The sequence below is a fragment of the Botryllus schlosseri genome, chromosome 6 (assembly GCF_051294905.1).
Source record: "Botryllus schlosseri isolate E-star chromosome 6, Bs_hap1, whole genome shotgun sequence".
NCBI lineage: Eukaryota > Metazoa > Chordata > Ascidiacea > Stolidobranchia > Styelidae > Botryllus > Botryllus schlosseri.
This window is the reverse complement of record NC_137241.1, coordinates 15,193,300-15,215,338: the sequence shown is the minus strand read 5'-3', so window position 1 is coordinate 15,215,338 and position 22,039 is coordinate 15,193,300. Positions and strand designations below refer to the sequence as shown.

At 40.1% G+C, this 22,039-nt stretch overlaps 2 protein-coding genes across 5 annotated transcripts in view; both read left to right on the top strand.

Annotated features, from left to right (window-relative positions):
• LOC145441092 (somatostatin receptor type 2-like) overlaps positions 1–16,218 on the top strand; it is a 70,927-nt gene extending 54,709 nt beyond the window's left edge. The window contains exon 12 of the transcript XR_013915728.1: positions 16,104–16,218. The gene's annotated coding sequence lies outside the window, so the exon portion shown is untranslated. The remainder of the gene's footprint in view (positions 1–16,103) is intronic.
• Positions 1–22,039, top strand: part of LOC145441094 (somatostatin receptor type 2-like) — a 91,647-nt gene that overhangs the window by 13,560 nt on the left and 56,048 nt on the right. For 2 of the 4 annotated variants that reach the window (XM_080318887.1, XM_080318884.1), the window contains 8 exons: positions 522–706; positions 5,620–5,799; positions 6,881–7,055; positions 9,460–9,705; positions 9,769–9,881; positions 13,237–13,436; positions 13,831–13,968; positions 15,386–16,218. In XM_080318887.1, coding sequence (XP_080175013.1) covers positions 522–706; positions 5,620–5,799; positions 6,881–7,055; positions 9,460–9,705; positions 9,769–9,881; positions 13,237–13,436; positions 13,831–13,949 — 1,218 coding nt within the window. In that variant the 3' untranslated portion in view covers positions 13,950–13,968; positions 15,386–16,218. Of the gene's footprint in view, positions 1–521; positions 707–5,619; positions 5,800–6,880; positions 7,056–9,459; positions 9,706–9,768; positions 9,882–13,236; positions 13,437–13,830; positions 13,969–15,385; positions 16,219–22,039 lie in introns of those variants that run through there. The other 2 variants (XM_080318885.1, XM_080318886.1) reach the window with 2 other exon arrangements.

The following is a 22,039-nucleotide window of genomic DNA, read 5'->3' as shown; positions in this document are numbered from 1 at the left end:
GGGGGCGCAAAAATATGTTAGTTGACCGCAGCTTCGCGCCTTCTTCAGATGCTTTCACGCCCCTAGTTTGAGAACCTCAGCACTAAAGAGTTACAATCGATGTTAATTGATGACTAAAAAATGACTAAAAGTTAAGCACCGTTGCGAGCGTCACCCGCACTGCTTGATATAAACCACCATGTTTCTCGCGCACCCTTACATAGCCTTTCGTACTAGTGCACCCCATGCATATTTTGCACCGTGTCCACCGGTTGAAGCGCACTGATGAGGTGAACCTCGATTTTGTGTGGCAGTGACGTATGGCTCGCCTATCCAATATGCGACCTCTGTACTCTAACTGGCGCGAAATAGGATCAGCATGAGCATTGGGTTGCGTTTAACCTTTCGGGCTCGACCTCCGTTGTAAGCACGCAAGGGCTGTGCATGAGCAATGTGCCTCCTATCAACATGGTAGAGCTCTTTGCGCTTATATGTGAGTCCAGCCGCTGTATCAATGTCCATAGTATGAGATTTTATTCTAGGTAATGAGCATTGACCGATACGTTGCCGTATGTCACTGGCGCCCGACAAGCATACTGCAGAAACTCCGGACTCCAACGGCGGCAACATTCATCTCGATTGGCGTATGGATAGTAAGCTTACTGCTCTGTACACCGGTACTGCTGTACAGCACGAGCAGAGGGGAGAAGCCATCGTGTACCTGCCAGTAAGCCGATTAACCACTATATGCTGCTTATATCTGTACTCCATCGGACTAGCATTGCTTGCGTGTGCTGCTATTCCTGTATATCGTTAGGGAGGGTACGAACCAACGCCCACAGCTTACAATATTGTTGGTCCTGTAAAGGTTTATTTACGGAGTAGACCACTAGTCATTAATCTGAGTGCCATTTTAAAGATGTCCCTCATGACGATATGACTGGAGTGAAATGTCCTATTATGACCTTGAAAATACTAATAAATGCACTGGAAATTTTTTCATTCCGTTGAAAGCTGAAAAGACAGCACTTTTTTGTCAAAAAAGATCGCACATAAAATGTCCTAGATGCTGTCGATTGTACTTTTTATTTAGGTGCTGCCTCACTGCGGCTTGATATCGAATACTAAATAATCTGGCGTACATGTCGACTGTTCTCAGTGTTCTGTCCTCGAAATGATACTAAAACCACCTGGTGTACTCGACCACAGTAAAACTGTTTGAACCCCGATTAGTATGGAACATTTCATTAAAAACGGAAAAATTGACGTGTATGATAAGAAATAAACCAAATGCACTCAAAGAAATGCAAGGAATGAAATGTGACTTGCGAATGTAGTGAGTATCCCGTGCTTAGAAAATGTCTTCTGCCGGAGCAGACTGTTGAAATCTGAGATTGAAATCGGCACATTTTGTGGACACAAATTGACCACTTTTGTCGCCTATTACGACATGTTGTACGAAAGCCAGAAGCTGAAAATCTTTCGGATACGATAGGTCCCAAGCATAATAGCATGCCATGATATGAAACAGGGGTCCTAAATTCAAAACGGGTAGCATTCATGAGGTCGCAGGCCGCACAATATGACCTCGCGGCTGCATGCGGCCTGCGTGTTGGTAACCAGGGCTGGTCACAATGATTCGATTACTCGAATCTGAATCGAGTATTAATTTGAATGATTCGAGTCGAGTAGTAAAAGACGATTTTTTCAAGTACTGAAGTTATACGCTCCTTGCCACTGAAAATTAATTTATCAACGAGAATTATAGTTTCGATACTAATTATAACAGTGGGAGCCCTGAAACCTTGATTGGCCGTATCGTAGCATACGAAACATATAGTAAAAAGCTACGAACGTTACTGGAAATAGCACATTTCCGAAGTCATGATCATGCCACAACATTGTCACCAAGCGCAGTGAAATCGGCATGGTCGAAAAAATACCGAAGTATCTTTAATGTGATGGTAACAGGCATTATATTCTTGGTGGTCGCATAAAAGGTGGATATTTGAACTTTCACATATTACATTCTATTATGAAGTCATAATGAGTGATCAGAGTTGGATCAATTACATTATTTCAGTTCAATTACAATTACAATTACAATTACTTTCATGAATGTTCAATTACATTACAATTACAATTACTCCTTGCATGCTTCAATTACATTACAATTACAATTACAATTGCTGCTGTTGAACATGTAATTTAATAATCATAAATTCAACAACCGTAGCGTCGTATTTAACAACAATTCAAGTCTAGTTCAGATTGTGTAGTAATAAATGCGTTTATGTGCGTACATAGTATGCTATGTGAGATGTCATTGTGGCGTAATATAAGCGTGTTTTGAATGCTCGGTAATTATGGCTCACGTAATTGGAAATGTAAAATGTTATTTACCTAATTTCCTTTGGGTTAGGATTAAGGATAGGGTGCAGTATGTCGCTGAAAAAGTATTATAATATATGCACGTGTTGGATTTGCGTCTATAGTATATAATTAAAGAAATAATATTATTTTTATCGAGGGACGTAGGAATTAGGATGAGGAGTGAAAACAAAACCGTGCTTTGTCAGATAAGACGTTATATAATATCCAGTGGTCTGGTTAGTTAGCCAGGCGAAATAACGATGCAGCATCGTGATCTGAAATCGTATTGTAGATTGCCAACCACGGATGAATGCACCGACAAACATACTGCAGAGCCGGCTAAAAGCAGCAAACTTTGTAGTCCTAGAGCTGGCGATCCATGCGTCCAAATTTGATGCATCTGGTCTTTATCGTAAGCTATTGATCTACTAATTCCGAAAATACAAAATAAAATCTCGTCAGGGCAATGTAACTGCTCCAAAATAGCCGTTTAAGGCCGACTGTTCTGTAAAGTGAGAGCGCTGCAGCAGCAGGACCACAACAATTACCAATTACGCCCAGCGATTGTTCAGAACAATGCCGATTCCCAGACTTTCACGACTATTTTGGGATGGTACCATTGCCTGGAAATATACTTTTATTGCGGAATCAGTGCGACACTAGCTTTCGATTAGGACCATACATATCAAATTTCGACGCTTGGATCGCCAGCTATGGGAATATCAATTCTGCTGCTTTTAGCCGGCTCAGCAGTTCGCCTCTCGGCGTATTCAATCGTGAGTCACGTGTTACGAATCCATCCGTTGGTTAGTAATCTAAAAATTGTATACAATGGCAGCCGAGGCTAGCATAGCGGTAAAAATAAAAAAAACTTCGCCCGCAAGGGCGCAGTCAAGGGCTTCCGCGAACGGATCCACCAAATTCCTTGTCGACATTTAAGAGAATGCATTATAAGTCAATTTGTTTTATGTTGTGCTTGTCAGGTCTCAATAGCAATTTAATGTAATTGAAATTGTAATTGAGCAAAATTTTTGTCAAATTACAATTACAATTACAATTACACAAAATAAAAATGCTTTAATTACAATTACATTACAATTACATTGAAAAATGTAATTAATTACATTCAATTACAATTACAAATTACAATTGATCCAACTCTGTGAGTGATACTCGATTACTCGACTCGACTCGAAGCATATTACGTGATTCAGAATCTAATCACTCAGGTACTCGATTTTGCCCAGCCCTATTGGTAACCCCTGTTCTAAACTCTACACCAGTGTTTCACAAACTTAATAAGACATACCCCATATTATGTGAAAAATTACACGCCCCCTTATCGTCATATCACAAAAGTTTGATTGCATGGAAGGTTATGACTGTTAATGAGAAAATTCTCAAATATGAAATTCGGACTATGCACAGAATAATAACTATGAATTGTAGGCAACTCACGAGAAGTGAGAAAACTTTTTTAGTTGATCACTGCTTTAGAAACAACGTATCGGGTAAATACCATTAAATCCAAATTTAGTTTCCGGTGCAACAGGACTATTGTTGGTATGTCAGATGAGCAATGGAGTTCAGGAATAATTACTAGTGTTTGGATGATTCGAGTCAACTTTTCGTATGACTTGACTTGACTCGAGTCACTTTGTAGAAATAACTTGAATCGACTTGACTCGGTGCTTCAGAAATGTGGATTGACTCGTGACTCGGAGCAAAATTTACGAGTCAATTTCAAGTCATCAAGTAAACGATGTCGATTAAATCACTTAATCTTGTGTATGTTCGGATTGTTTGCGATTCGCCGGTGTCTCTCGTGAGAGCAACCACTCTTTCGCTGATTGTAGGTTTCAGTGATCCTCCATTGTTACATCACAAAAAATTGACCGCAAACGAAATGATCGCAGCTTACGTTGTCGTAGTCGTGGATTAATTTAATAGCAACGTGTCTCTGTTTCTTAGACGGCTCAGTGCTGGTAATGCGCAGTGTTCACCTTTACCGACCCTATTGTAAGATTTAAATCGGACAAATATAATAGTTATGCCTTTATATTTTCGTGGATGTGTAGATCGGTAGTGTGTACCAATTCAATTCATTCCAACTTCGCGAAGCTTCATATTCGATCCTCAGTTGTGGCTGATGATAACAGACCGTAGCATGGAGCTATACACTTACTCACGTATTTTATTTGCAGTTCTACGTGTGCGTGAGTGATGTCATGCCATTTTGCGTATATCTGCTATTTACCTTTATATTCGTTACTAGATTAAAGATCAATGAACTATTAATCTGTCTTTCGCACGGCAAGCAAATGTAATTACTTTGAATCATCCATAACTCATACTTCGAAAATTAAATTTGACTTGAATTGTGACTTGATTCGTAACTTGACTTGACTTGACTCAAGTCACGTTTAAATATCGACTGACTTGACTTGACTCGAGTCACGTTTAAATATCGGTTGACTTGACTTGACTCAGGATATAATGTGCATGACTTGAGATGACTCGCGACGCGAAGGTGATTACTTGATCCCAACAGTGACAATGACCTAACCGAAATATTATTCGCGACTGCATCAGATACAAGGCTACCGATCTGAAAGATAAGCTCATGATTTGGTTCAAACCCGATTTCGAACCAAGCACATAGCAGTCACGAAAGCGAGCTAAATGCATATTTACTGTTGGAATTGCATGATATTTTGAGCAAAACTTTCGAGAATCACATGAATTATTGGTGATCCCATATATTTTTGGGTAGCGGTTGAATTTTCCGTTCTTGCTGCCACCCTGATGCAGTGGGAAATAGAAAATAAACCATTAAGAATGTTTATCAACAATTATTAGATTACTGTATAATTTTGATAGTTTGTAGCGTAGAGCTACTACAGTTCTTTCGCAATCACAAACCTCTGAATTATCACGGCTCAGATACAAACACGAACGTAAATCGAACGTTTGCTTCGTTCCTAAGAGTATAGCTTTTGTGTGAGGTGTTGTGACTGTGAAACCGTCATGCAACTTCTGCTATTCAATTTACGTTCATATATAAATCGAAGAGTGGCATTATCAAATTGTAGCAGCGGGAGTGCGCCTGTCGTAGTGAATAATGATTCACAAATACCGTGCATCAAAGCACTTGTTGAACACAATACCGAAAATAGGCCGGAACAGCTTTTCGGACGGACTTGATAAATCAAGTGTGGCGTCGTAGCTATCTCGTATCCTAACCTAATATAATATTCGTTTTGCCAGGTACGTATTTCCGGAATATAGGAATGCTACGCAAAATTGCTTCGATGAAGGCTATGATATTGGAAGCGGAGAATTCGAAAATTGCGTCTACGATCAGGATCATGCACCGGAAAGTCACTGCGTTGAAAAATTCAAAGACAACGGCACCGAAGAGGATTTGGACTATCCGGCTGAGTATGAGTGAGGCGCGTAATTTCTAGATGTGGGATCATAATGCTGCAATTTTCCAACGCAATGAACTTATGTTTCCTGGGCAATTCGACATTTGATACTAGCAAATTTGCTATAATTAGACTCTGTCAAAATGTATTACTTGAGATTAGGACCGGAATAGCACTTCTTCAGCCCCTATACATTGGTTTGTTCCACTTTGAGGGTGATAGTACAAACTTTTCACCGCTACTCCAAAGCACGAACTTTGATGTAATCAGAGTTCAGGATGCATTTGTTGTCTGGTGGCGAAAAACGTATGAAAAAATAGTCAAAAGTATTGGTTACTGCATATATTACTCTTAATCTCATTCAGGCCTCTGTCATCCCACGTGATCAGATTATCCGGCAGAGCTGTTATTAAATACATCGTTGCACGTTGCTTGTACGTGAGCTCCCGTCTGATATATAGTAAACAAATATGGGAATCGCTAAAATGTACCAGACTAGACAAAAAGAAAATCATATTTTGTGATAAGTGATCTGTAGATCAGTGGTTCTCAGCGTTTTAGCTTGGAGATAAGTAATATTTAGGGCAATATCTCCGAACCGAAAATAAAAGTACAACAGAAACACCAACAAACACGAGAGCGTCTGACTTCTTGATTGCTATGTTGTGGTATCGAGCCCATGCCGAGTCAGAACAAACACTTCCTTGCAAAACTGGAATCTGTCGATTCCCTTGACCGAATGCACACTTGCACAGAACAAATATAGGCCTATGAAATAAATACAAACAGCGGGATCTGCGATGATATTACTGCAGTTTATCGCGGTTTATCGTTTCAAGTCTTATACTCATTTTGCGCTATACATATGATAAAGACGTGTCTGAATTCTGTATTGGGTATATCTGTGGTTTGAGAATTCACTACTCAAGAGAGCAACGTAGGCGAGGCCAAATGTCTGGTCCAGCGCAACCAATAACATTGGTTAGCTATAGCATTGTACTTCAGGCACAACAAGTTCGTTGATATGTTTCACCAGCATAGAAGAGCCTACCGACCCTTATAAGATGCCATATCCGGAATAGGTCTGTATCCCTTTGCAGGTACGTTTTCGAAACCACACCTTCGCCGTCGGAGTACTTTGGAGATGTCGAGGTTCCGGTAGATTCTGGAGCTCCCGTATACCTGAACCAAGGATGCCATTACATCGGATACGCTCCTGGATTTATCGGTTTCCTCTGGGTCAATTTTATAATGATGTTCGTCATTCCTTTGATAGTAAGAATTGAGTTATGTATTATAGGCCGGCTAGCCGATCTTAACCTTACGCTTGTGCTTTATACTCGAGACGATATCGGTATCGATGAAAATTTTCGTTAGACTTGTTCGAGGATCGACATATTGATTGCATTCTAACAGATGGCTAGGGTTAGTTCGGATATCAATAATTTTCTCTATCCGGATAACGGATATATCGGGATATTTGAAATTTAGCTAACCGGTTAACCGGATAATGAATGCTAAGTGAGATAATCGATTTCACGAGGTCTGCATGAAAAATGGATCGCAAAATCATTACACAGTGTTATGGTAGATTTATACGCACACGCGCAGTACGAGCGAATACGAGAAAAATCACGCAAATTTCATGTTCACTGCTTCTGCAACTCCCTCCTTATAAAGTACACTACATCAATAGTGGTATCCTGTAGCCGGGACCGGAGATTTGTAACAAAGAGTCCACACGTATCAAATGCCCTGTCTGCTTCCACAAAATGGGCTGAATATAGTAAGCAGCGCTTCCTTTTTGCCCATTCTTCTGTTTAGGTGTTCAGTACTGCAAGGACGAGTAGCTGATACTGGAATTGAGGCCGACATGATAGCTCGCTCTAATTCCTTCATGGGAAATTCACATGATCAGGCCAGTAGCCAGCCGAAAAATAAGGGGGGTGGGTGTTTGAAATGAAACGAGGGGTGTTTTAAATAAAACGAGGGGGGTTCGATTTTTTTTTCGAATTTAGTATCAGCGGCAATCAATTACGCTTGCACGCACGAACATGTTTGCGAAATGCGAACATTCGATGTCATTCAGTTTCGCGATGTCACTCATTAATCACAATCGCGGATCATAAGTCTTAGCGGCATATTGTCTCCAAGCCAGCAAGAGATAGAAGCCAACGCATGCCAGGCCCGAGACTCGATGGTTACGCCAGCGATGATATCGTTCGTACCATGCCTATTGCAGATGCGATTGTGTAGGCCAGCGATAATATCGTGAGTACCAAGCCAACGCGATTATGTGGACCAGTGATGGTATAAAGTCCACAGAGCCTATTGCAGATGTGATTCTGCCAGCGGAACTATAGGCTTGTTGAAGACACGAAAAATCAGGCCAGCAACGATAGCCGAGTTCGCAGCAATCAATGACCTAATTTGGCGATCTTCTCAGCGGGAAATTGCGTCGCGTTACACACTGCATTGACGTATCTCGCTAATTGGCGACACGCTTCTCGCTGATTGGCCCCGCGCAACACTGATAATACGATTTATTGAAGCTTCCTAAAAGTGTAAAATGCCATATTAACGATACTATTTTATGCGGTTAACCGGCAGATTTATATCCGGATATCGGATAACAAAAACACCTGCGGTTAACCGGTTAACCGGTTAACCGTTATCCGGATAATCCAACCCTACAGATGACCCGTATTTTGGTTTATATACTCGTGAAGATACCTCTGTCCATCATACTTTGAAGCATAACACATCTCTACGCGTCTTGCAGTGGTTCTTAACCTTTTTGCAGCCGTGGCCTATTTTCTATTGTAAAAATGAACCGTGTCACACCTTGAAATGTAAATTTGGTGTTTCCTGTGACGTAATAGTTTCCAGTACAGTAAACAGAGATTGTACCATGTGGGTATTTCGTTATAGTGTATTGCTTGTTTAAGGTTATTTTCTAATCGGATTTGCAACCGTGCTTGTTTGTGGCATTCTTGGTGTTTTTCGACTGCAATAGTCATTTACACCAGCCCGTTATTCTTTATTATGATTCCGTATCTGCCGACTTGTAGCATGGTCCATTTCTAGGCCTTTTATACACCGCTTGCGCGGATCAGATGGCGAGGAGGAGTTCAGATAAACTTCCAACACCTATGTAGCAATTCTGGAGTCGACCCCGTCGGACTCGAATTGCGACCCATTGGTGTTGTAGCCTTTTTACTTCGCATGATCACGTCACAACGACAAAATGAGTTCTATATTCCAAATCCGGCTCACATCCTGATAGGATGCGATCAAAAGCTGGAAGTAAAATCAATTTTGTAACATCAATATCTTTTGCTAGAATATCAAAACGAAACTAATAATCGACCTGAGCATTTTACAAATATCCCAACCTAAAAATTATCCTATGACCAGCCGACTGCAGACCCGTGAGCCTGAATGCATTATACGTGTTGCTCTTCATGCACTGCACACATTGCATAGCGACCTTATCTCCACGGGTCTTGTATCATATATATGTAAAGTATGAGGACCATCCTGGATGTTGCAGCTCTTAACCAGGTACTCAAGTGCGATTCTAGCGTTTGAAGGATTTACAACCAACCATTTTAGTACAATGCACCATGCAGTGCATTCGACCTTTGAACCGAAATTCCTCATTAGCTACCACTTACAGGTAATGACTGCATGCTACACCATGATCGTCCTTCGAATGAACGTAACTCGCTCTGTTGGCGACAGTGGACCGTCGTCAGTGTCCAGCAAAGGCTGTAAGAAAAGTAAATGCTCTTCATCCAAATCCAGTCGTAACAAAAGACGAGTCACGATAATGTGCGCGTGTATGGTCGTACTTTTCGTCATTTGCTGGCTACCTTTCCACGGGGTTCATTTGGCAAAAATGCAAGGAATTACCTCCAAATCGGTATGCGAACTTTGAGTCACTGTGTGTTGCAACTATATAAGTTTGAAATCTTTCTTGTCGCAGAGTGAATTTTGCAGCAGACTGTCTCAAATCGTGTCGTTGATAGCATTCGCGAACTCCATGCTCAATCCGATCATTTACAACTTCGTTGGAACTCGATTCGTGAGACGCATTAAGTAAGTTTTTGCTCTGTACTTCCGTATGAATGCTGTATGTCCGCTAGAGTTATGCCTAGAAAAAAAATCAAAATTTTGTTTGTCCTGTAGTCACAAACGATGAGCTTTTGTGTCCTGCTTACAAAATTAACAAAAGTTAAGACTGGTTAAACAAAAACCTCCAGCACCAAATTTTTCCAGTTTTCACTGTATGGAGGATAGGCTTTTTTGTATAGATACAGACTATAAAATATATATACCGACTGATTTGAATTTAATTGACACAATTCCAATTGCGAAGTCTTAAAATAGTATTTTGGTAAATTATGATTGTTCAGGTTGAATTAATCCGATCGTGTTCTTGCTTACAGTCAAAATTAAATAATTAATAAATAATTGATAATTTCGATTTTAGATGTAGACTGTATATATCGCATGATTTCAATTTGTCTGACACAAATCGAACTGGTTGTTCGAAAAGGCGAAAGTAGAACAACTAAACATATTTTCAGCGGTCTAGAAAACCGATTAGAGGAATATCATGAAAATTTGAAAATGTCATATCATATGTGACTCAACATCTGTTGATACTGGGCGGCGGAATGGCGTTGTTGCGAAACTGCGAATTGCAATGATGAGCAAGGGTTTTCATAAACCACAAAACATTGGTTGCCAACATAATATTATCGATTCTTAAAGCATATATCAGCGTTATTCAATCCAACAGCCTCAACAAATCCAACTCTCAGCTACAAATTTGGAAAACAATCATCGATCGAGATATATGAGAAATTAAAGTGGTTTATGTCCTTAGAAACGCATTACCTGCACTTTCACCTTGATTATATTAGTTCAAATATGGGTGATTTAAGCGAGGAACAAAGTGACGTGTTGCAACAGGATATGTATGATTTGGACAGATGATACTAAGGGCGGTGGATTTGCATCATGATTGGGCATTATTTGCGGTCCACAATACCAGCAGATTTCTGAGTTTATAGACCCCAAATCATGCAAACAAAACCACTTCCAAATTTATTTTGAAGTGTTTACATCCTTTTATAATCTATGGTAGCCAACATTTGTGCATATTCCTTCTTATTGTTAGTGCGTTTGTACGCCCAATAAGGAGTTCTGCGGATTATTACATGGCAATTTTGAGTAAAACAAGAAATCAAAAAAAGTGACATTTCGAAAAGACTAGGGAGACTACAGATAAAATTTTTGTGTTTTAGTGATTGGTTTGGAATAGCAAACACAATACATATAAAATTTCACTCAAGTAAAATTTTGCAAAATCTTGTTACATGGTCCTATTTGTGGTCCATAGTAAGAGAAGACTTCTCATTCCACAGACGCTAGTCACGCAAACAAAACCACTTCTGACGATTTTAAAGTGTTGCTTTGTTACTTGATGCTTGAGTAAGCTATACTTGTTCATATTATCCTTTGCATTGGCATTTTGTTATGTCCAATAAATATTCATTGTGATCAATAGGGAGAATCATGAGTGAAATCAAAAATTGGAGACATTGACATTTCTTCAAAATTTGGGACATTTCTGGAAAACTTTTGGTATTTTTGTAATTAGTTTGGAATACTAAAACACAATACATAAAAATTTTTAGCCAACTAAAAATTTCGCAAAATTTTGTTACATGGTGAATTAAAGAAATCCTCAGTTGCAGGCAAGGCTTTCACAAATTGCTTCATCAAGCCAATCTTTATGTGCATCGGTGGAATGATGATCTCATCTATAGCAACTAAAGGTCCATCTATAACAGTGGTTCTCGACCTTTTTGTCTTTACGGACCCCTTCCGGACCGTCACGGATCCCCGCGGACCCCCACGAAGTTTTAGCTCAAATTTAGCTGAATTATCGTGCAATCGTCATTTGTCTTGTGCAAATGATAACTGTAGGCTTAGTGATAAAGAGCAACCAATTGACTCTTCTTGAAAATAAGATCATACTATACATGTAGAAATTGGGTTCACTTCTATTATTTCAAAGCGAATTCTGCAACTGCATTTCTTGAAATACGTGGTAGTGTCTTGAAAAAACGCGCCTTCGATTTGATATGAACGAGTGCCGAAAATTAATTTCCACAAATATAGGTGGTGGTGAATGTAATAATAACGCGCAACGCTTCCGACGACACATTTGGGTATGATCGCAACAAATATGGCACCAAAATTAACAAACTATTTTTTTAATGAACATATAACGTCAAGCCTGGTCATTTCCATCTAACACAGGGGTGTCAAACATACGGCCCGCGGGCTGCATCCGGCATGTCAGACCACTTCATCCTGCCCGCGAGGCCATTCTGGGTAAATTGCAAAATAATAATCTCATTATCCGGCAGATTTTTAAGAGAATTTGAGATTTTACTTCTAAATATTTCGACGCAAATAATTCAGCATATTTCTCACCGCGAATACGTCGGACCAACAACGCATGTCCAGTGACATTGTCAACTAGAACGGGCATAGAAATATTTCAATTATATCCTCGTTACAGCCACTCTTATAGTAGTTTATAAATGTATTCAATCGGCCAATTATCGTATTTTTGGCAACTCCGTTGTTTGCGATTATTCCGCTGTTGCTTAAATAGAATCCCCACCCAACATATTCCTAGATATCAATAAAGCATTCCAGAAAAAAGCAAGATATGGATGTCGACGTAGCATATTGAAATTATTTGACTGGTCCGGCCTGCGAGCGACTAAAACTCTTGAATCCGGCCCGCGGCCCAAGCTGAGTTTGACTTCCCTGATCTAGCAGCTTATCTTGAAGTTATCATGGAAAATGGTTACGTATATCACAGGAGAAAATGGATTTTTGTAAACATTTCGAAGTCACCATGATTGACCTTACTCATCCAACATTTTTTCCTCAATCCCCAACAAAACATATTCACACAGCAAAATGTTTGTATCAGTAGGCTATTGGCAATTTAGGAATTAAAATGAGTCTGCACAGTAGGATATTTCATCTCAGACGGTCATACTGTTTATGTGAGCTCTGTAGTTTTACTAGAAATGAATCGAAACTGTGACTCGTGATTTCCAGATTTAGAATAATACAAATTAGGTTAATATTTATTTTGAGGCTTAGCGGACCCCCTGAAAATGCTTCGCGGACCCCCGGTTGAGAACCACTGATCTGCGATGTTAGCTTAGCCTACTGTCATGTAATCTCTAAGTGCCCACCCTTTCTTCACCCAGTGATTAGTGCGCGCTCGGGTATCCCACAAGCAGATAAAACGTGGGTATTTGAATCGCTTTGCTGTACAAGCAACGAATTTACCATTTTTAAGACTACACAGATAACAGAGATTGGTGGGAGTCGTAATCCAATTTCTGTAATACAGGCACAGCAGTGCTTCCGGCACTGAACATCAAAGCGATAAGTCAACACCCAAACAGCGCTGGCGTTCGGAAGCAGCACTAAAGAAAAATAATGATCGAGCGGCGTCGCCCAGCTCCGCTGCGTATTGCAAAACTGGGAACGGCGAGGAGCAGTCGTACATTGAGTTGATGAAAAACTACCCTGTTTACACAGGGCCTGCAGGTATGCGTCATCACGCTAACGTCTTTGTACGAAGCGAAGGAATGGCACATCTGCTTGCTAGAAAAAGACAGAACATTCCGCGCACAATACGAACTGACGTGAATCACTTCCATTTCGTTGTGTCCAGAAATCTAGCATTACGATGTGATCGAATTCCAAAACATAAAATGTGCATGCGTGGCATTTCATATTCCACGTTCGATTGTTGATCATCTCTATGCATAGCTCAAAGTCACATCGTACAGTTACGTTTGTCGATGACACCTGACACTGGGCTGTTGCACGACTCATGCCACCATTCCTTTACTTCATTACAGTAGTTGACTTGTCTTAGTTTCCACTTACGTTATTCCATAAACAATACTGACATCGGTGCTGTTTTCATAAACAACAGCTCAGCAGTCAGAGAATCAGTCAAGAAACGAACCACCTCGCAATCTGGAACTGTGCACTACCATCACCGAAAGCGAGCCACTGACCATCAACCCAGCAACAGCAACACCGGAACAGTAACGACAAAGATTTTCAAATGGTATTGAAGATTTTTACCATCTATATCAGGGGTGGGCAAACTACGGCCGGTGGGCCGCATGCGGCCCTCGGCACCGTTCTGTGCGGCCCGCGAGAGGCTAAAGAAACTTTTCAAAAATATTGATAAAATGAGTAGGCCTACTAAAAATCGAATTAATGCAGGGACTTGATTAACCTTTTAGTATATTCCACCATAATAATTCTAGGACAGTGGTTGTCAAACGGAGGGGCGCACCCTCGTTGGGGGTCGTGAAAGCATCTGAAGGGGGCGCGAAGCTGAGCTCAGCTGAATTTTTTTCGCGCTCCGCGCGATTTACATACGATTCTAGGGTACATACTTCCTATATTACTTTTATGTTCAATTTCTGGCACGACAGCCCGATCTCAAGGCCCACGCATTTTAAAAGGTTTCAACTGGTAAACATCACAGAAATCCTAAACGACATTGACATGATTCGGATCCCCAGTGTGATTTCAGATTGGCCAGTCCAGTTTTAAATATTTCATGGGTGTGCTTATAATAACGATTCACGCGTGTCTGCGGTAGATTCGTTCTCTGTATGCGTACAATTAGTGTATTTATATTTTATCTACACATAGTAGAAGCGTGTTTGAAGCTAACATGGTTATGATGCTGTCAGCATTGTGTGTCCTGGAACTGTAGCAAAAGTGGAATTGGTAAATATATGAACAAATCGCTGCTCACAGATTTAAATTTCAATCTTCTTCTAAGAATCGGGACAACCGACAAATTGGTTATTGAGGTCCACGAGCCTATGAAATCTCGCCACTGTTTCTCACGCTTGTTCGATATCATTAAAGTAATGTTTGGTTTGCATTGAATAAGCATATATATTATCTCCATGTCATCATTATGTGATATAATCAAATACCAATACTACGTTTTGGTGTATAGTCCCAATTTTATATAGTGCGGCCCGCGAATGGATTCAGATGTCGAATGCGGCCCGCGAGTTCAAAAGTTTGCCCCCCCCTGATGTATATAGTAACGGAGGTCCTTTTATGACTGCACTCTCAGATCCCGTAATCCGACAATGGAGAACATAGCTCAAGAAGTGGACTCTTGTAGTAGGGACGGAAAATTAGTGTTTCCATCAGAAACAAAACGTGGTGAAGGACAATTTCACATGTCACGTACAAATTTTCATGACACAAAATACCGACTCTCATGCTAACATTCACGCGCTTCCTCTGTTTGCTACTAATTGTTGACTTCGAGAATCAGAAGAGAAGCTCCCAGTAGTAATAAAATGTTATTATTATGTAGTTTATTGCATTTTGCAACTACGATTGAGAACCACCGATCTAGCAAATAAAAATCTCACGCGAAGCGCAAAGAACGTCCAGATCGTCGTGCTAATGATCAGTCGCGTAAAGACCTGGTATTCTCATTACAGAAAGGCAGAGATCACAAGTGGAGGCGAAGTATTCTCAGAAGAAAGCAGGCGCAGCGACCAACAGCAGCGTGTAACTGTGCCGCTTACGTTTTCCGACCTATCTGCCAATTACGCTAACGGAGAATGCTCGACCAGAACATTAGTGCTTCTCATTCGCACGGGAATTTCCACGAGGCACAATGCGCCCGCATTATTTTGCATTGACTTGAACACGATCTGCATCTGACCACTGCTTGGACGATACGTTAGTTTTTGCTTGTGCGTCAGCATTAGGTTGGCGTCTACGTGATTTGACTTGTTATCTTCTTTATTTTTTACTTTCAACTCGCACGTATGCGTGCATTGAAAGGTCAATTGGTCATTGCCTCGTCGGCCATATTGTATGGTTGTGTGGTAAGTAGGTCCGATTGCAGGGGCGTAGCTAAGGTGTTGAGGAGGTGGATAAAATGCGCGAATACACACTTTAACTTTTGAATTTGGACATTGTTACGTGATTTGACTTCATTGTGTCACGATGACTTTTCCTGACGTCACCTCATTGTTACAAAATTCACCTCATCAAATTTTCATCCTGGCTACGCCTATGCGTAATATTGGTTTGCAAGTTTTGTAAACTGGCCTATTGTTACCAATAGTCAGTCAAAGACTGAGTGGGTCTTTCTACTGTATATACGGAAGTAGGAACTGCACAAGTTCTATTCGGCATGTGTGGGCACAGTGTCGCGCTGAATTTTTTTACAGTTTTGCCCCACTCGTGCTTTCTTTCTATTACAATTGCACTGTCATGATTTTGCAAGATCGTGATACATGGAATATTATTCGACATGAAACGATGCGTGCGTGCCGTAATTGTATACTATCCGGGAGACCTGTCTGCGCGAGCCAGTGTGGTGTTCCGCAATCAAGTTATCGTTATTTTCCTTGATTAGTCAGTTATTACGACAGTTCGCTTCAGAGCAACTGTATCGGTATCAGCTCACAGAAGTGAGTATTATGTAGTTTGCCAGGTGGAATCGTTAGCATGGACTGTCAAAAGCTTCAAATTGAACAATGCGCAAGGTACAGAGAGCTTGATTCATATTGATGCATCCCAGGATGTAAACGTTTCGGCGAAAGCTTCCACGATTGTCTGCTTGTGCTAATACATGTCTAACAGGTCAATGAAGTCAGAAACGACTTTTCCAGGAGACGCCACGTACTGCGAAATTTCGACACGATAGGTAGATACTCTACCGGTGATCATATGTGCTGAGAAAGGATACATGTTTGATAGCAATATGTAAAACTACTACTATTAATGACGAAATTCATCAGTGAATCTGAAAAAATAATCGTGCTTTGAATTTTTTTAAATTTTCATTAATAAATTAACAATTTAGATTGGCTCTGCGGCGGCTTATACTTCTTGGAATTAAACCAAATTTGGTGTGCAGCGTTTTTTAGGGTAACCTGACAATTTAAGTTTACATCCATTTCAGCAAAGCCATCTCAATAATTTCCCGGAAAAACAATGGCGTCATCAGCGCTGAGCAAGGAGAAAGTTTCCCTAATATGCGAAGGTGATGGGGGAGATATACCAGAGCAGAGTGGAGCTTGTATATGATAGCTTACTATTGTTCGAGTATCAAGCGAGATAACCCACTAAATTAAGAGCTAGTAGGGATGGTGTGACCCTCTGAAAGGTTCAGGTTCGTGTCCTGGTTGTAACAAAGTCACAAGGCTTCGAGTCACAAGTCAATCTGACTTTTATGGTTTTGACTCGAGTCGAGTCGAGTCATTTTCAATTCACCACCGAGTCAAGTCCGAGTCCGAGTCATCCGGCAGAGGGTCGATTCTGAGTCATGGCATTATGACTCGAGTCCGAGCCCAAGTCATTGTGTTTACTGCTCAGTTTCCAGTTAAAGTCTTGTTAAACCCACTTTTCATAACTTTGTTTATAATATACTAATTTCCCTCACTTTTAGCCGTTCCGGTCGTATTTTCAAGTATTAGTACCAATAGACGAAATCGCAACAGAATGGCTACTTTACTATTCTTCGAAATTACAATGGAATGTCGGTCTTAGCCGTCTGAGTCTCGAGTCATATGACTTGGAATATTCGTCCAAGTCGAGTCAATACACAGATTGATTCGAGTCAAGTCGAGTCATCAGAAAATCGTGACTCGAGTCGTACTCGAGTCACTCGTGTCATTACAACCCTGGTCGTGTGAGCGCGAACGTGAACGACATCGTATCACGTGACGTCATATTGGTAATTTCAACCCTACATTCCAATGAAGTGATATACTAATGTACACGACACCTAGCGACGACTCAGGTTGCATAATGTCGCAATGCTGAAGTACATGCTAACTTTTTAAATGTCGCCAAATGTATCAACTGGGACAATCAAATGATATAATAATCCCATAAAATCAATATCTTCCGTCGCTCTGACAACAATATAATCTTACGCTATAACGGTCTAGGCCAGCCTGGACACTATATCCGGCGTCTGACTTTTGCAACATTGATGTTGAGCAGAGTGTAAAACGGATAGTTGCTACCGATATTACCCTATTACCAAGTAATACAGCAGTAGCCAACACCCCAATCGCATGGATTGGGTTTTTATGATACTGTTATGTTCTTGATCTTGGTTGAACAATAACTCATACGACGGGGTTGCAATATGAAATCAGCGTAATATCAGCAGACTAACTTCAAGGCAGCCACACGATCCAGAGTAAACTTAAACGAAAGACGAGTAGACAACAGAACACAGGGTATAAATACGAAGCACGACAGTGACGACACACGAGGAAATAATGATTGACGGTAATTACTAATCCTAGACAAATAAGAGACAAACGATACCGACGTAAAATGCACGAACATAACAGATACAATGAGCATATGAAATCAAAATGGACCCCTTATACGGTTGCTAGATTTTTTACATCAGTCAACGATATCAATTTTATTGATTGGTTGAATAAGCATCATTCACTGATTACCAGAGGTGGTCAGTAACGAAGTACTTCTACTTTTTGGAAGTACTTAAGCAGTTTTCCTCTACTTCTGCTTCTTACTCAAGTAGATCTGATTTTCTCTACTTCTACTTCTACTTCGTAATATTTTATGATCTACTTACTTACTTTTCGCTATTTTCAGTTTGTCAAGTAGAAGTAGTCTATTCCCCCAATACGAAAGATACCCAGAGGAATTTCGGGGCTGTTTTCACGGCGTACCAACATTTAATATTCATAAAAGTCAAGTAAAGCCCAGACATTTTGTTGCGCTTTGCGCACAGTAGTTTTGGAGTGACAAATATCTTTTCACGAAAGTATCAGGGAATATAATTTAGGTACTGGATTGCTTGGTTCTGCTCACACCGCATTGTCGCCCATATCAAGTATTTCATCACAGTAAATATGGCAGACCATAACGTTTGAAACTACCGTTTCGCAATCCAGCAATCACATATCATATCGTAATCTAGCACCCCAGTACGTGTCCTGCTAATCTAGAAAATCCAGCTTTTTTTAACGTTTCACCTATTTTAACAGATCACCCTTGAAGCTTTATGGACAAAAGACATGAAATATATTTTCTGCTTTTAAGAAGTGGCATTTCTATTTCACTTTCAATTGCGATGCGAGTATCATACTTTCAGTTCTAATTACCTTCAGTTCTTTTGTCTGCAGAACATACATGTTGAAGAATAAACGCGAGTGTAGTATTGCCTCTATTTTCTGAAAATAAAGCTACACTAAATATAACTTTTACGATCCGCAATATTTGTTATTAAGGTATACTAATCGCGCAAAGTGATGACACCGTATGCTATACAACTTCTATGTATTGCTCTTCGCCTAAACATGGGGCCCTATAATATGGGGTAGGGCGCCATGCCATGATATTCTATAAAACAGGGTCTTCTAGTAAACAAGGGGTTAGTATCGCCTTTTCATATCAATACTATAATTTGAATCCAATGCATGCGAAAAAATACTTATTCTGTCGAAAATTGATACCTCTTGGGATGCGTCAATACGAATCAAGCTCTCTGCATCTTCCGCATAGCTCAATTTGCAGCTTTTGACAGTCCATGCGATCGAATTAAGAATGTTTTCAAAACTACTTACTTACTTGAGTAGATTTAAAGTTAGTAAAATTTACTTCTACTTCAAGTTGTTCGAGGTGGATAATTGAAGAAGTACTTCTACTCATACTTGAGCAGATTTTTTGTCGCTACTTCTACTTGAGTAGCTTTCCTGACTACTTTGACCAACTCTGCTGATTACCTAGATGTAGCGTATTTCTGTCCTGCATTTGTGTGATTGTGGGTGTCAAGCTCATAGAGAGTCACTAAATATTCACAAACCGAAAGCTGGATATTTCGAGCAAACCGTTGTAACAAAGCAAGTAAAATATTTGAGATTGTCAAGGTGTATGGTCGTTTAGTGTTGATTTTTTTATGCTCTCACCGCCATGCATAGAGGGCTCCGCAGTTGAAATGCAATAAATTTCAACCAAAGATGTCATAACGGCGTGAAAATTGTAATATTTGAAAATGGTTCACAGTGCAGAACCTACCAAGGTTCGTTGGTGAACGTAAACCTCTAAACTTCTGAGGCCCATACACAAACGCGAACGTGAACCGCACTGTCACACCATTCCTAAGAGTCAGCATAAATCTGTACCCTAAAACTCGCACTGTATTTTTTCTTCAGAAGCAATGTCAGTCTAAATCAATCGGATAGAGCAGTACAGATGTTTAGTTAAAGACTATCGAGTTACTTTCGTTTGCTGGTTGTTCTTGAAACGTTTTATGCAAGCAACACAAAATATTAAAATCGGTACTTTTATGCGGATTATGAGACAATGTGGTGGGTGCCTGACGCAAAACTTGACGTGATAGAGACAAAACGAAGTCAAAATTTTTGTCAAAAACAACTGACAGATCGAAGTCAACAAAAATTGTGTTGACCAGTGTTATCAGAGTAGCTCTGCTACTAAAAATCAGTTTCGTTTTTGTAATATTTTCATCGATTCGGAACAGCACAAGATTGCGATAACGGGAAAAGACAGGAGGGTGTCGAAAGCACTGCCGACAACGCCAGGGTGGATGTCTTTCAACCAGACATCGACTGTGGGGACGAACATGTAAATGAGAGGCACCCACACTTAATGAAAAATAATAGGAGAGAAGAAAAGACTGGCGACGGAAATGAAGTGGTATGTTTTGGTGTTCATGGTGTCTCGACCAGACATGGGGCAATCGCGATTAGTTATCGTAATGGATTACGACGAGTACAGCATTTTGAAGTAATCGTAATCACAATCGATTACATTCGAAAAAAATCCGAAGTAATCGCAATCCACTACTTCCAGAGGTGGTCAAAGTAGTCAAGAAAGCTACTCAAGTAGAAGTAGAAGTAGAAGTAGCGACGAAATAATCTACTCAATGACGAGTAGAAGTACTTCTTGCATATGCAACCTAAAACTACTTGAAGTAGAAGTAGAATCGACTGACTTTAAATCTAAACTCAAGTAAGTAAGTAGTCGTGAAAACGGTCGTAATTCGTTCGCATGGATTGTCAAAAGCTGCAAATTGAGCTATGCGAAAAGTGCAGAGCTTGATTCATGTTGATGCTTACCAAGGAGGTATCCAATTTTCGACAGCATAAGCATTCGTCCACATCATGGGATGAAAATGATAGTTTTGATATGGAAATGCGATACTAATCCTCTGTTTACGCGAACAGCCTGGTTTACAAAATATCATGGTATGGCGTCCTCCCCCATATTATACGCCCCGTAGTTTAGTTTAAGAGCAATATGGAGAAGTTGTATCGCATACGGTGTAAACACTTTTCGCGTATAGTAAACGTTAATAAAAAATAGGGTGGATCGTAAAAATGCATATTGTGTAGCTTTATTTCCGTAAATTAAATGCATCACCACACTTGCATTTACACTTCAACATGCATGTTGTCCAGACAAAAGAACTGGAACCAATCAGAACTCAAAGTATGATACTGGGAATTGACATAGAGATATAGAAAATGCCACACTGTGTAGCTTTATTTCCGGAAATTGAAGGCATTACCACACTTGCTTTTATACTTAAACATGTATGTTATCCAGACAAAAGAACTGATATCAACTAGAACTCAAAGTCTATGATACTGGGGATTGAAAGTGAAACATAAATACTACTTCTAAAAGCGTAAAATGTATTTCATATATTCAGTCCAGAAAGTTTTAAAGGTGGTATTATATAACATATCTAAAGCTAATAAAATTCAGGGTCCACTTTTTCAGATTAGGACAAGCCATGGACTGCTAGATTACGATATGATAAGTAAATGCTAGATTACGAATCATCAGTTTCAAACGTTATGATGGGCCATATATACTGTGATGAAATATTTCACATGGGCGACAATGCGGTGTGAACGAGGCCACGCAACCCGCTACCTAAATTATATTCACAGATACTTTCGTGAAATCATATTGGTCACTCCATATCCCCTGTGCGCGATGCGCGACGAAAAATCTGGGCTTTACTCAACTATTATGAAAATTAAATGTTGATACTCCGTGGAAACAGCCTCGAAATTACTCAGGTAATCTTCCTGACTAGAGGAATAAACTACTTCTACTTG